A 14,993-nucleotide genomic window follows, 5' to 3' on the forward strand; every position below is an offset into this window, starting at 1 on the left:
ATTAGGGGGAAAATTCATTAAGAGATATAGCTGTGAATTGGCTGGCCCATCGTAAAGTACATAGAAGTTAAATTGTTGTAAACATTTGTCTAATATAATTTATATATAATGTAGACTCAAATGATTTTTACAAATAAAACTAATGGTTATTTTGTAAAAAAAAAAAATTCAGTTAAACATTTTTATTTGTATTTTCAAAAAAAAATATTGTGTTGTAGGGAGTACTTAAAAAAAATACATTGTAAAAAGAAAATCTCTGCACTGAAACATTCTGCAAGTTTCACAATAGCATGATTTCTGGACTCTCACTGGTGGCAAAATAATGGCAATGATGTGTATTGTAGACTTAAACTTTTGCTGGAAATTTGATAGTTGTGCCATGAACATTACAACATATTGAAAATGGTTACAAACTGGGGAAAAAACAAGTCATATTTCTTAAAGCATAATCAGTAAGTTGTATTAATTTGTCGGTAGTATGTTACTGCTATCTATGTATATGCAAGACCTTTTATTAATTGGATTGGCAAACATTTTCTTCTTAAAATTTGACATTGTTAACAAGTATGAATATCTATGTCACTATCTATATTCAGCACTAACACTTTGATTGACTGAAACTAGCTATACTATGATTTTTTACTAAGGCTTAAGTTGAGTTCTACAGTTGCTTCTTTTCATTTATTAGTATACGTTAATTATTAATGGTGTTTTTTCACTTCCAGTTTGATTATAAAGATGTATTATGCTTAGACCCTACATATTTTGTATTAAGTATCTTACCTTATATTGTAAATTTTGTGAAGAAATTTATTTTTTTCTGAACTGTCTAACTCACAGAGACTCTTGTCATTTCTTTAATTTAAAAGTCTAGTGTAACATACTTTTTTCTTTGTTGGCAGTTTGCTGCTCACACATCCAGTTACTACCCTCTGCTCTGCGAGATCATGTGCTTTGAGCTGAAGCCGGAGTTGAGATCGGTGATGAGGCGCTTCTTCCTGCGGATCGGGCCCGTATTCAACATCACGAGGGTTGCCGCGCAATGATGCCACGTGGCGGGGCAGACTGCCTCTCGCTAGTCCTTGCTCCGCGCAGCCCACCACACGGACAGTGGTGCTCTCCAGCTGTGATGGTTCAGATTACGCGTGACTCTACTTGTTGTGTCACCTCTGGCAATTGGCAATGAACATAGTGGGTAGGAGTGTTAGTTCCCACTCAGTGTGGGGGGTGTGTTGCTAGTCATTCGAGGACACGTTTCAATTTTTTTTTTATGTTGGGTCGATTATGCTTACAGCACTGGCATGCTATAGTTTATTTACCACGGAAGGGTCAAGTTATCAGTCATTATTAATGCAGCCATCAATTCAACCCATTAACAATGGAATAGGAAAAGTAGGGTTAGAGTTTGTATGTAGTTAGTTCTGACATTGTGGCTGCAGGAACCCCATTTTTTACATTTGGCAATCACGAAAAGTGGAGCGAATACCACTAAACAGATAGTATTAATTTAACTCCATTAAAATACAAGTAGATTTCACTAAGTATACTTGTTTGGTTATGTATTTACATTTTTATTTGTATAATGTATGTATATATGTTTATTAGGCCTTCTACATATTTATTTTTGTACTCCTTTCCAAAATATTTTGTTCCAAAAATTGATGGAGGGTAGTAGCACCTGGCATCGATTTGTGTCCAGGTGGTCGTCCTGTGTTTGACTGCTTTTTACATGAGGAAAAAAAAATATTTTGGGCAAAGTTTTGTCTTAATCCAAACAACATCACTGCACAGAAAAATACTGTTGACATGCCAAGAGTTTCAAATACACACTAAAAAAAATTGAAACAAATTTACTAAAGTCTAACGTCAAAAATGCATCAAGGTGCGTAACATCTGATATTTGGTGATTGTTTTTTGATGATTCTCTGTCAAAGAAGTGCTAAGTTTTGCGTTTAACTCTTGTAGCATTTATCTGTACTTACTTTATCTTTTCTGTTTTTAGAAATCAGTCTCAAAGTGGGAAAATAAAATGTGTTTTTATTTGTTGAGTTGAGAAGAATTTTATCAGTTGTTGGGGGAAATTGGTTTGATTAGTCTCTCAAATTAATAGTCTAGTTCTTATGATTTTTTTTTTTTTTAACTATTTAAATTATGGAATTCTTTTTATTTAACTATGGCGTATTTATTTTATATGAATATATATAAAGTAAGTTTTTGTAAAAAGAAATTTGTTCAAATTTGGTAAGCATGCATTGATATTATAAATGTTCATAAAAATACTTTACAAATATTGTATATATAGCTTATTTTTAGAGATGATGAAAAATCGTTTGAATGATATAGCTGCGAATAAATGCGACAAACCCGTTTACCAGCGATAAAATGCGATAAACTCACCAACTTGCAAATTTGTGCTACATACTAAATAACCATTGTGTTATTTTGAGTTACAGTCAAACCTCTCTGAAACGACCCCTCACGGTTCCCAGGAATTGGGTCGTAATAGAGGGGGGGTCGTAATAGATGTTTTCAGAAATTTCCAGTTGATTTAAAAAACCCCCCCCCCCCCCCCCCTCAAACCGCTACTCGCTAAGGAACCAGCCGTACAATGGCAGGATGCTGTCACTCACAATGCTAGACGGCTTTGCTTTAAACCCACCTCAACCTTAATGACTAGTCCGTTGCCCTACAGGCCACCTCTAAAGAAAATATGTCAAAAGACAGTTTATTTTTACTGGTTAGTTTACATGTACGTTTTCTGCTTGCCGTAGTTAAATACACTAGAACCCCAATGTCACGAACCCCGGATTTAACGAATACATTCTCGAGAAAACCGTAAAAAAATTGGAGATTTTGACCAAAATGTGAAATTCAGAAAGAAAAAAAAACAAAATGAAAGAACATTAAAATCTGTTAATTTTAACACACAGCGTATTTTTGTGTAGGCTTTAATACTTCCAATAATGTTCATGTAAGAATAACAAAAAAATAATGGGTCATTTCCTTTAAAAATATGTCAGCTGTAGGTTCTGCAACGCGAGTGGGCGCACACGAAGCTCGCCTGGCTGGCTGGCGGCAGCGGCTTCATGACGCATAAGCTCACCCCTCCCTCCCCTCGTTAACATTCTTCAAGGCTAGCTCATCTCTCCGAGACACACAAACCATATAGTGTCCTCCCTTATAACACCCCAACCTCACTTCCTTTGAAAAATCTTTGGTGAGAAAATGCTCATTTCACCCTCCCTTCTCCCGTAAAATTGGGCTTTTATGAATGGGGTACTAAAGCGGTGAGGGAGGGGTCAAAATATGTCACTTTTCACACCAAGTTCGAGTTCAGTCATCTCTGGCAAGGAATTTATAAGCTTTCAAACTTAAATATAAATGTATTTTAATAGCAAGGGTCCTATGAAAAGGAATATACCGAATAAAATCAAGCTGCTGTCACCAAACAAAGCATAAAACGGCCCAATGCGTGGTCGCTTCGTTATTGCTTGCGCGAGAGGTGAGACGTGGAATGTTAGAAGATAAATGTGGGGGAGACAGACAGCAGCCAGTGTGTTTCCTGAGTGGGGAATAAGTGGCGTAGCCTTTTTTTTTATGCTGGGTGAAGCGACCTTTTTCTATCAACCCACGGGCTGTCAAAATAAACATCGCTGCGGCAGTTAACACAAGTCGAGGCGGGCGTGCATCCAGTCGGTCGCTGTGTAAACACGTTGCCACAAAAACCTTTATCTGCACCCTGCCGGCAAAGGGACGTGGAATGGGGGTTGTTAAGAGCTGACAGCGGTCAACAGGAAGTGGTATCTATTTTTAGATATGCGCTGCCTACGGCAGTACAGCACTCGGCAAGAGAAACACAGTAACACGCTACTCACCACAAGAAACTTATTTTCTTCAGATTTTCGGCAATTTTTTCACGGTTCCTCGAAATCGGGTTGTAATAGAGAGGTGGTCGCAATAAATGGGGTCGCAACAAAAAGGTTTTACTGTACTGGAATTTTTTTTTTCCCGTCAGAGCACATGTTTTGTTTCCAAGGGACAAGCAGCAAGGCATTTGGCAGCTGCTTTTGTGTTTGTGTGTGTGTGCAGCGATAAGCCAGCGTAAGTTGTCAAGGCCCACCAGTACAGTCTGCACTAAAGTGCTGTAAACACACCTCGTGTCCCGGGCGATGTGTACAATAAATTACTGTACCGTATCTCTTTGCCTGTCACTCACGGTCACGGCCGCTTCTATTTCTGGATATTTTCCTTGTTTCATCCTTCAAAATGCTCGCTTATCTTTCGGCGCCTTCTGGAGTTATGATTGGCTGCACCAGTCAGTACTTGACATTGGTTGCTGCCGTTGGTATCTTATTTTGTCACCACCATATTTTTTCCGTTTCATTCGGCATACTTCACACCTTTCTGTTTGAACTCAGCTTTATAACTTATTTTCCTCATAAACACTACCCGGTAACTGTAAAACCAACTTCCCTTCCCCCCTCGTATTCCTTACGAGCAAAAAAAAGTCTCTCCCACCCCTCGCAGTCCATCATTCAACAAGCCACCCTCCGCTTCTCCTCCCTCCTCCCGCCGTGCGTCACATCAAACCACCCGTGTTCATTGTTTTGTCTTTTGCTCACTCTTTTTTAAACTCCTGGTGTGAATTATTTCCTAAGTCGGCCATGCGGTAAAGAAAAACTGGCTTTGCTGTGCCGTGTATCAGGTTGCGTAAATATTTTTACGAGATGGGGCGGACGAAAACTGTAGGGCCGCATTCAAGAGCAGAGCAGTATAAATCGCATCATTTCTACGTTAGCAATACCAATATTCTCATGTGCAAGCCCTGCAATATTTGTATACACTGGGAAAAAAAGACACAACTGATAAACATATCAAAACATTGTCACACATCGAACTGCTTAAGAAATTTTCACACCAGCGTGAAAATAAACGGCAAGCGACTCTGCCGGCGTTAGTTCAGAAGCAAAAAAAAAAAAACACAAAACTGAACAGCAGGAGTTTGTAGAAGAAACAGTGAAAATGTTTCTTAAAGCAAATATCCCACTTCACAAAGTGGATGATCCTACAGTTCGGGCGTACATGACAAAGTAAGTACAGGATTTTGGTTGCAGTAAATGTGTGTGCTAACCAGTTAGCATTGTAATAAATGTATTGACAAAATTAATTTTATTTTCAGATATATTCCTGGCTCTGGAGACCTTCCAAAGGCAGCCACTCTCAGAACTCACATTGTACCATGTGTGGGTGAAACCATGCAGACAGAAATAAAGGAAGCTGTAAGAGACCAAAAGATTGTTGTGGTTGCTGATGAAACAACAAACACTTGTGGTAGGTGTGTTTTTGCGGTATTATTTCGCACTGTAACTGCAAGTTCAGCCCAATGTGTGTACTTAGCAAGTTGTTCGTTTCTGAGCAAAGCAAATGGAACAACCTGTAGTCAGGCTATTTTGGACACTGTAAACAAATTAGAAATTTAATTTGACAATGTAGTGGGCATTGTCTCAGATTCTGCTCGTTACATGGGGACATGTTTTCAATCTCTGAAAACTATCTTTGGGGAACAGCTTCTTCATTTAAAATGTTGGGCACACAAATTAAATAGTTTTGGGGACTGCATTGTAAAGGAGTTTGAGGAATTAAACTCACTTGTTACCAAAATGAAAACTGCATTCTTACATTCAAGAAAAATAAAGAATGCATACATTGCATACTTGGAGGAACACTGCCCACACATCCCAACAGTTTTATTTCCTATTCCAGTAGTAACACGTTGGAATTCTTGGTTTAATTCTGTACAGTACTTGGCTCAATACATTGAGGAAATTTTGACATTTTTCTCCAGTGAATGTGAGTTCACAAATAGTAGCATTGAATATATTGTTGGCATGTTCAAGGACACCACTACTGCTTTTCTCCTAAGAGTACAAATAAAGTTTGTCAGTGAGATTGGTGTGAAGATTAAGGCATTAATCACAGATCTTGAAGGGTCTGAATACCCATATGCCCACAAACTGCGGGATGAGCTGGAGACACTGCAGAGTTCTCTGCAGAGGTATGCAGATGGTTCTTTCCCACATGGAACCATTCAACTGTTGAATCAGAATTCCAATGCTGTTGTCAAAGAGGGAGTGAAAGGAAGATTGAAGACTTGCATGCAGAAATGTGTTCTCACACTAGCTAACCACATGGCAGGTGGAACAAGTGTACCTAGTGTACAAGAATGTAGGTTCTTTGTTCAATCCTACCCTTGCAGGACAGAAGAACAAGGTGGATGAAAAGCGTGCAATTGAGTGCAGAATGAGACTTCCATTTCTCAATTATTTGAGTGCAGACAATTTCACAGAAGGGTTCCTGTACTTTCATCAGCAACTGCTTAACCACGTTAAAGAGGGTGACAAGTGTGATGTAATACAGATTTTTTTGGCAGTAAAGCTCAAGTACCCAGAATTTTCTGAGGCGGCATTGAGATGTGTGTGGCTTCCGGTCAGTAGTTTTGATGCTGAAAGGTTTTTCAGTAAGTACAACCTCATTGTCACTGACAGGAGGACAAGGATGACCGAGAATACCATTGAAACATGTTCAATGCTTTCATTTAATCATGAATTATCATGAACATGGTGTCGATGTGTAATTTTTTTAGTGTGTCAAATTTCTCTGCTACAGTATGTTGTGTTACCAGTGGTCAGAAACAAAAATTTGTATGATTGATTGTCTCATGTAGCTGTATTTGTTATTTGTATTTTGATTCAATTCTTTATTAGTTTATTACTATATCTAATTACAATGTCAGTATTGTTATATTATATTCCTATATTTTTAAAAAGCATGTTATGAACATCGCACACTACAGGGCTTAAAAAAATTATAAATGCTAATAAATGCTACAGAACAAAAAATAAATGCTATAAAGTAGCTTTTTAAATGCTATTTTTCATCATCTACTTATTTTGTTTACAATTTTCTTGTTTTCTTTCTACAGCAACAAGCTTCAAACAAATGAAGACACTTTACCTCATCTTGTCTTCATGTAGTCAGGTGCAAAACTCAGATAGAACTATCAAAAGAAAGGCAGTTAAACTGATTTCTTCCTTTCGTTAATAAAACTGCTGGTCGACAAGTTTCCAGCTTTGATCCTTCCCCTCTTTGTTCTGGTAGGGCACAATGAGAAAAATTCATTACCCTCTCCATCCTTCCTCATTGGTCACAGGTGTCAAGTGCTAGACAAATATCTGGAAAAGAACTACAGAACCCTGTTATAACATTTTTCAAGTGAGCATAAGGAAATAAAATCATAAGCAGGAAATATCAATTTAGTACTTGTCTGTGTTAATTTTTTTACCATTGCACTCATCAAGCTGTATAAACAAATTTAATGTTAAAACTTAAAACCACTAATGGGTACCAGTGGCGTGTGGTAGAGTTATTGTGTGGGTAAGCTGTCTCACCCATCGCCGACCTTAAGGGCCCTCCCCCAGAAAAATTTGGATTTCTAGGTGCAAAATGGGGCTATTTTTGCAGTTTTTACCTGGTAGAAGTATAAAATGCACTTCATTCTAAGTAATTCTATACATTCTTGTACCTGTCAAAGTACTCCAGCTGTTACAACCAGGAGCAAAATTATTATCTTTTCGGAGACAGAGAACTATTAAAGTAAAACGGCAATATGAAGAGAGGGTTATTACATAACATAACATACAAATACGCTCACAAAAATATAATACGCAGTAGGCCCGCCTTATCCTTAGGCAGAGCTCCGGCGATCAGAGGATTGAGGTGGAATCTGAGAAACGCTGGAATGTACATATGTGCGGGGTAAACCTAACGAGAGTTTTTTTCCCCACATGTCAAGGAAAAACTTTACACAACTTTAAATTAGAAAAAAAGACAACGTTAGGGAAACATTTTCTATTTTAAAAGTGTACTACTGAGTACACAAAAATTAACTTGACGAGATTTTTCACACAAGTCGAGAACATTTTTTACACCATTTTAAACTTGGATAATAAAGACAAACGTAAAACAGTTTTGTTTTTTACAATTTAGCTACTGATTACATTAGAACTAACTAAGCACAATATTTTTCTCAAACATTTCATATTTGGCTTTTACTTTTTTTATTTATTTACTTTTCAACCACGGATGCGAAGTCCACGGATAAGGCGGGCAGACCATAAATACATACAATAGTTTTACTTTTATCTATAGAAACACTTTAAGTGCAGTTAAAAAAAACGTAGTACTAGGCACTAATGACCATAAAGGCCTAGAAACACAATATCTATTATAGACTAAAATAAGCAATATGCAATAATAAATTAATTGGTACATAATATTTATAAAAAAATTGGTTGTCTGTAAAGTCGGTTTACGAACGATAGTTTAACGTCACGTCATAACAAAACATGGATGACATGATTACATACTTTTATGAATAAAATTGAATCATTTTTATTGAATTATCACTATTTTGTATGGATACAAAGAAGGAGTGAAATGAAATCCACAATTTAATTGATAAATTTACTTTTATTTGCACTCATTAATTCAAATATGTTTATTACTTTAACGAAGAGATTATTTTAACTATAACTTTTATACATGTTTGCTATTTAACTTCTTCCAATCTGTATTATTCTGTTAAGGATAGGACGATGATAGGAAAAGTAGGAAACGAATGGGAGTGTTTCAAGGATGATGTGAAGGAAAATGGCTTACCCAACACCAAGATGCAGTAAAAAATAATATATTTGCGCCACTGACTCTGCAGCAATGCTAGGAGGAACGGGTTATCAAAGAGCAATGAAAATGTTACATTGAAATGCATGAAAACAGAATTACGCCACGGACTCGGTCGCAATGCTAGGAGGTTCAGGTTAGCAAAGAGCAATACAAAATGAGCGTAATGGGACACAGCGAAACGGGACAATGTGCATAATGGGACACTTTTTCGTGCGTGCAGCCGGCATTCATTGATTTATTAGACGTCACGTCAAAAAATATTGATAATTGAAATCTGTGCAAAACAAATTAAAACATAATACAAGACACCAAATTAAAAAAAAGTTACTTATATGCAAGCTTGATTCTTCTCTCTTTTTTTGAAAACTCATTTATGTATTACACAGTCATGAAAAGTTTGCTCATTCTGCATTTCACACAGCAAATCTTTTTCAATGGACAATAATGCCAGTTTTGAAAGTCTGTTTTGTTGTTGTGTGCTATGGCTGTATGTCTATTTGCTTCAGTGCTGAAAAACTTCATTCTGTGGAGGCACTAGTAGCAGGAATAGTTAATGTCAGTTTACACAACTTGACCACTTCTGAATATGCTACCTCTAAGTTGTTAGAAAGTATGAATAGTAAAACTTCGCATACATTTTTACCTGAAAATTCCAGGGCCATATAAACTGCAACAAGTTGTGCTCACAGTGCAACAACATCAAAGAAATTACCATACAGATTTAATACAGACTGCAAACTAGTTTCGGGAAAACATTCTCGATGTTTTGTGAAGTTGTTTGGTTCTAGAAGTTCTAGGAACTGCAGAGATTCTAAACTGGAAAATCTGTCGCTCATTTGCTGAATAACAGTGTCAATAATTTGGTAGTACAAACGCCTGTAAAATGTTTTGAGATCACTACTATCACTGTTCTCAAAACGTTTCCTTTTGAGTTCTTGTGCTTCGGAATTTACTTCAGCTTTTGTTTTCTCCCAAATAGTTTCAAAATTGTTTCGTTTTATTTGAAGAAGTTGTGATAACTCCCCAAAACATCTGTGTGAGGGGATATGTCAGCAAAAACCTTTAACAGAAAATTGAAGTTGAAGTCGTTCAATGAAGCTAGAAAGCCTTTGGCACTTATGGCAGTTTCTTGATCCCAGTTTTCTTCAGGGTCACAGATTTTGTCTAACAGGCAAATAAGTTTGTCTTGGTATTCATGTACTGAGCCAACTAAGCGCGACTTGAAGTTCCAATGTTTGGCTGAAACTTGAGGCAATCTCTTATTTACAACATCATCAAGGGCCTTTGTACGTTTTGTGGACTTCGTAAAAAATGCAGCTAATCCACTTAATGTACTGAAAAATATTCTGCAGTCTTTTATTGAACATGCAGATTGTGATAACACCAAATTTAGCCTGTGCGCCATGCAGTGAACAAATGTAGCCTGAGGATATTTTTGTTTTACTTTCGCTTGCAGGCCATTCAAATGACCAGCCATAACAGCAGCGCCATCATAGCTTTGAGCTACCAGTCTTTTCTCGCAGCTGTAATTAGCCACTAATTGGTCAACAATGTTGTAAATGGCCTCAGCAGAGCAATTTTCAGACACATCAAAAAATCCCATAAACCATTCTTGTACTTTACCATCCTCCCCAATGTACCGAAATATGTATGAAAGTTGAGCCTTATTGCTTATATCTGTTGTTTCGTCTAGGCTGATAGAAACAAATGTAGTTTTTTTCAATTTCATTTCTAATGCGTTCACTGACTACGGTGGCTACACTTGAAATCAAATCATTTTGTATTAGATTTGATAGTCCTATAAAAACTGAGGACGTTTCAAGATGATGTTTCAAAATTAAATCGTACTGACTGATGAGGTTAATTAGTTCAACATAAATCCCTTTGTTTTTTGAGTCATGTTCTTCGTGGTGACCTCTGAAAGGAAGTTCCTGCTTTGCTAGATAACAAACAACATCTACAAAACATTTCAAGATTTCTCAGTTCTTTTTAACCAATTCATTGTGTTTTTGATGACTTTTTTTTTTTTTTTTTTTTTTTTTTTTTTTTTTTTTTTTTTGTCGTCAAGCAAGTGGTCTATCCTAATCTTACCAAAGGTTTTTCACAAAGAATAGCTTGCAAATGGGTATGGGACAAGCAATGTTTTTTTGAAGCTTTGTGCAAATTGCCCATGTCAATGTATCCAGTTTTGCGCCACACATTTTTTTCTTTCACAAAAAGCATACATGGCCAGCAAAAGAGTTTCCCAAGTAATGGGCAGCCTTTTAACCACTCATTTTTTGAATGTAAATGACAATTAAAATGTCTAACAAAAGAATTTCCTGTTGTTTTTATGTCTAAATCAGGAGTCGGTCTCCCCACTGCAAAACCTTTTTTTTTTTTTATCTTCAAAAGAAAAAGAATTAAAATTAGTACTCAAAAAATTGCAAACAACGCAGTGGCTGTGTTCTCGGCTGGGGTCGGGTTGAGAGTCCTGCTCCATCCCGGACAGCATACGCTGCGGAACTCACAGCTTACCTTGTTGGCACATGGACGGCAGTCGCAGATTAAGTTTACATTCTCACTGGCTAGCACTTAAAATGAAAACAGTAAACACCAAAACAGAATAAAGTGTTCTTAAAACAGACACTGTTGCGCAATGAAAATTGCCTTATAAGATGTAAAAATAAAATTTGTACCGGTATTTGTTTGTTGCACGACACAACGCAACTTCAGCCTGCTGATGTGCGCACACACAGATAAGGCCAGCTGCTCTGATTACAGCGGGCCTTGAGCGAACTTTACCGAAGTAGTCTCACGAAGATACACGAACCCTTTCCCCCCCTCCGCCCGGCTTTCATGTTACCATGACAACCGGGTGACACGCTAACCGACGCGCCCGCTACGGTGATCGCATCGCATTGGCACTCGAGATGAAATTACCAGATAGCAAAAATTATTACATTACGCCAAGCAACATAACAAAACAACAGGGTAAACACTGCTTACCTAGCATCTATTGAATACACGCCACTGGTGGGTACACTCGAAGCTCGAATTTGCTTAACCAAGGCAACAATTTTTCAACTTCATAGTGCTTCAAGCTTATATTTTATTTGTCTTTAAAGACACATTGCCACATTTCTGTAAAATTGTCTCATGATTTGTGATGATGTTTATAGAATGGGAATGCATTTTTTTTTTTATTTTTTTTTTTAGCAACTTGAAAATGTGTAATTTCGAATTACTAGTTATGAATAAAATAAATTAAATTTATCAGCAATAGAAAAACCTTTTTTTACCATTGCAGATTATTTAGTAAACTAAAATATTATAGGACTGTGTATGTACGTCTGAAAACACACTAGAAAGGCAAGGAATGGAAGTATTTGTTTTTTGGTATAACAGTGAAGTAGACCTTTTAACTCGTTAAACTTTACTGATGGGTAGATGGGTAAGTGTTTGAATAGTTAGGTTTTTAAAACTTTTTTTTGCATTTATTAAATTTTAGAAAGCAAATTCATAAGCAGGAAATGCAACATCAAGAAACGTATTATAAGCAGGAATATCAGAACAGGGTTCTACTGTAAACCAAAGTGGTTTTATTCATAGCTTCTCTACACTCATGGTGGTCACTGTATTGGAAAAACAGGAAAAACCAGGAAAATGTCTGGAATGTAAAGGACCTGGGGGAATAAGTTTGAAATTTTGCTTGTTTACTGGGAAAATGCTTGTGAAATTTGCACAATTTTTATTATGAGACATTGCAGCATCTGAAAATGATCAGCAGGCAGCGATCCTGTACAGGTTCGTGTTGATAACGACTGGAGTAAAATGACCTGGAAAATTAAAAAATGGGGAGCAGGGCGGGGTGAACCTAGAAAATTGTATCTTGAATTGAGTGGCCACTGTCTACACTCAGATAATTTTCTCATAAGATGCCAATTAAAATTTTTAGATCACATGAATAAGCAAAGTTGTTACATTCATATTAAGACCAATTGGCTTCAGGTCTTATTATATGAAGGGCCAATTTAGTTAACAATTTTCATTTCTGAAAATCTGACATCACCTTATGCCAGCAAATGCTGTATTTTAGTACCCTAAATTAAACTTTTTAATATATAAAGCTCGTTAATAAAATATGTAGTGATTTTGGACTTCAATTCAGCAGTGAAGAATTGGAGGAATATATTATGGATGTTTAGCATAATGACTATATCACTCTTATTTTAGCCATTTGCCCCTATTACTGCTATAGTATCACTGTTAAATATGCAGCAAAAACACTGCTCACCATTCAAGACCTTTCCTGCAATTCTGTTGCATACCAAGGATCACAACAGTAACCCAGCATGGTAAGCACATGCTCATTCTTGGTTAGGCTCTAACACATTCTTTTGATTTCATCACAGTATGTGTTATTTTGTAGTTCAAGAGAGATTAAAATGAAACATTCCAAATATGTGTGTGAGGAGTAAAATTAATCTTTTCAACACTTGTCACACAAATTCTCAATCACTATATACAACTTACATTGTAGTTTTTTTTTTGTTTTTTTCTTCAGATAGTCCAGTTTCTTATAGTTATTTCACAAGGGTAATTATAAATTACTATATATTTGAGGTAACTCATTAACAGTAGTTTGTTAAAACTCTTGTCCGATACATAATTGCAATATACAGCACTTTTTTCTTGCATATTTTTTCAAAAATCTGCTCTTGAATTTTTTTTGTGTTTAACTAAAAATGTTTAATGATTACTATTAGTTGATTAGTTGGTTATATTAAATGTATTTGGAAAGTTTAATTTTTCCACTTCAGTTTTCTTGTCATATTTTATAAAATAGTGCACAGTCAATCTTGTTCATATTTGCAAATGTTGAGTTTATTAGGTTCATTTATATTTATAGTTTGGAATATAGAGACATTTATAGTTTACCTAATGCATGCAGTGTTTGAATTACAGTGCTGAATCTTTTGTGTCAGAATTAGCAATATATACCTGTTGAGATGTGTATCATGTACAACATTTTGACAATTTAGTAGCACCTATTACAAAAATGTTTGGTGATCATATCTCAATGGTGACAGAGAGTTAGCCTGGACAAACAATTTGTTAATGGTTTGTAGGCTAATTAAGAGAGCTGTGTAGTAGATCTTTACTTAAAGTCATATTTATTTTGTTGTGTGTATGAATTGGGGAAATGAGATAAGTATTAATTTTAGTCCTTAATATGTTAATGTGTATACTATTAGCTATTACATACTGTGTACATTGTATTTTTTTTTTTTTTTTTTAAGCCATAGACTTCTCAATTCAATCGGTAAAGAAACATTGATGTTTAGCATGCTGCAAGATATCTGGATGTGAGGTTATTCTAATGGTGTATATGAAACAGTTAAAATATTTATTGTTTTTATACACTTGTTTAAGTAGCAACTTCTCTAATTAGTTGCATGCATTTTCAAGTATATTAGAAGTGTTTTCACTTCAAGGTTCCTTTTACTCAGCTACATGTATGAAACTTTTGTAGATAACCTCTCTACAATAAATACTGTAATGTAAAGTGAAATGTAAAGTGTTTTAATTTTTTTTTTATCTTAATTTGTGATAGCCCAGCTAAAGTCAGGCAATTATCCATAGCTTTGCCCTGGATACACCCAGCATTACTGCCAGCTAAATATGTTTTCCATTTCTTCTCCTTTTAATTTATAACTTTAGAAGTACATATTATAAGCTTATTAAGAATAGTTTTCTCCTGTTTCCATTGAGCATTTGATGTAATTTTACTATTACACAAACATTCTTTTTGTCATTGTTTTGAAGCAGTGTTTAAACAATTCATGTGTTCATGTGAGAAATCTTAAATAACATTTATCTCTTGGTTTAAAATACAAAAATTGTCATTAAACTTTATTTAAAGAGTAATCTTGCTCATTTCTTACAGATATTTATACATTAGAATATGCAAATAAGGACAACAGCTACAACCAATTATTCAAAAATATATGTACATATGGAAACTGTTGAATAATTCTGTTCATGGTAAGACTATGAAAAACATTAGGAGATGTGTTGATATGTAAAATTTAGTAAATGAACGAAGATTTGAATTTAAATTATAAATTTGGTTTTTTTTTTAGGGTATCACCTGACCGGGAAAATCGGGAAACGTTGAAATAAGCTAGAATAATTTTGTTGCCAGGAAATCCGGAAGAAAACTAAATTTTTGAAAGCCATTCGGGAATCACCTGTTTGTCTAGCAAGTT

General features: G+C 35.7%; 1 protein-coding gene across 2 annotated transcripts in view; it reads left to right on the forward strand.

Moving 5' to 3' along the window:
• LOC134540202 (brefeldin A-inhibited guanine nucleotide-exchange protein 1) overlaps positions 1-14,296 on the forward strand; it is a 289,907-nt gene extending 275,611 nt beyond the window's left edge. For both annotated transcript variants that reach the window (XM_063382784.1, XM_063382793.1), the window contains exon 30: positions 903-14,296. In XM_063382784.1, the coding sequence (XP_063238854.1) occupies positions 903-1,046 (144 nt within the window). In that variant the 3' untranslated portion in view covers positions 1,047-14,296. The remainder of the gene's footprint in view (positions 1-902) is intronic.
• The last annotated feature ends 697 nt before the right edge of the window (positions 14,297-14,993 follow it).

This window comes from Bacillus rossius, chromosome 1, assembly GCF_032445375.1.
Source record: "Bacillus rossius redtenbacheri isolate Brsri chromosome 1, Brsri_v3, whole genome shotgun sequence".
NCBI classification, from domain to species: Eukaryota; Metazoa; Arthropoda; class Insecta; order Phasmatodea; family Bacillidae; genus Bacillus; species Bacillus rossius.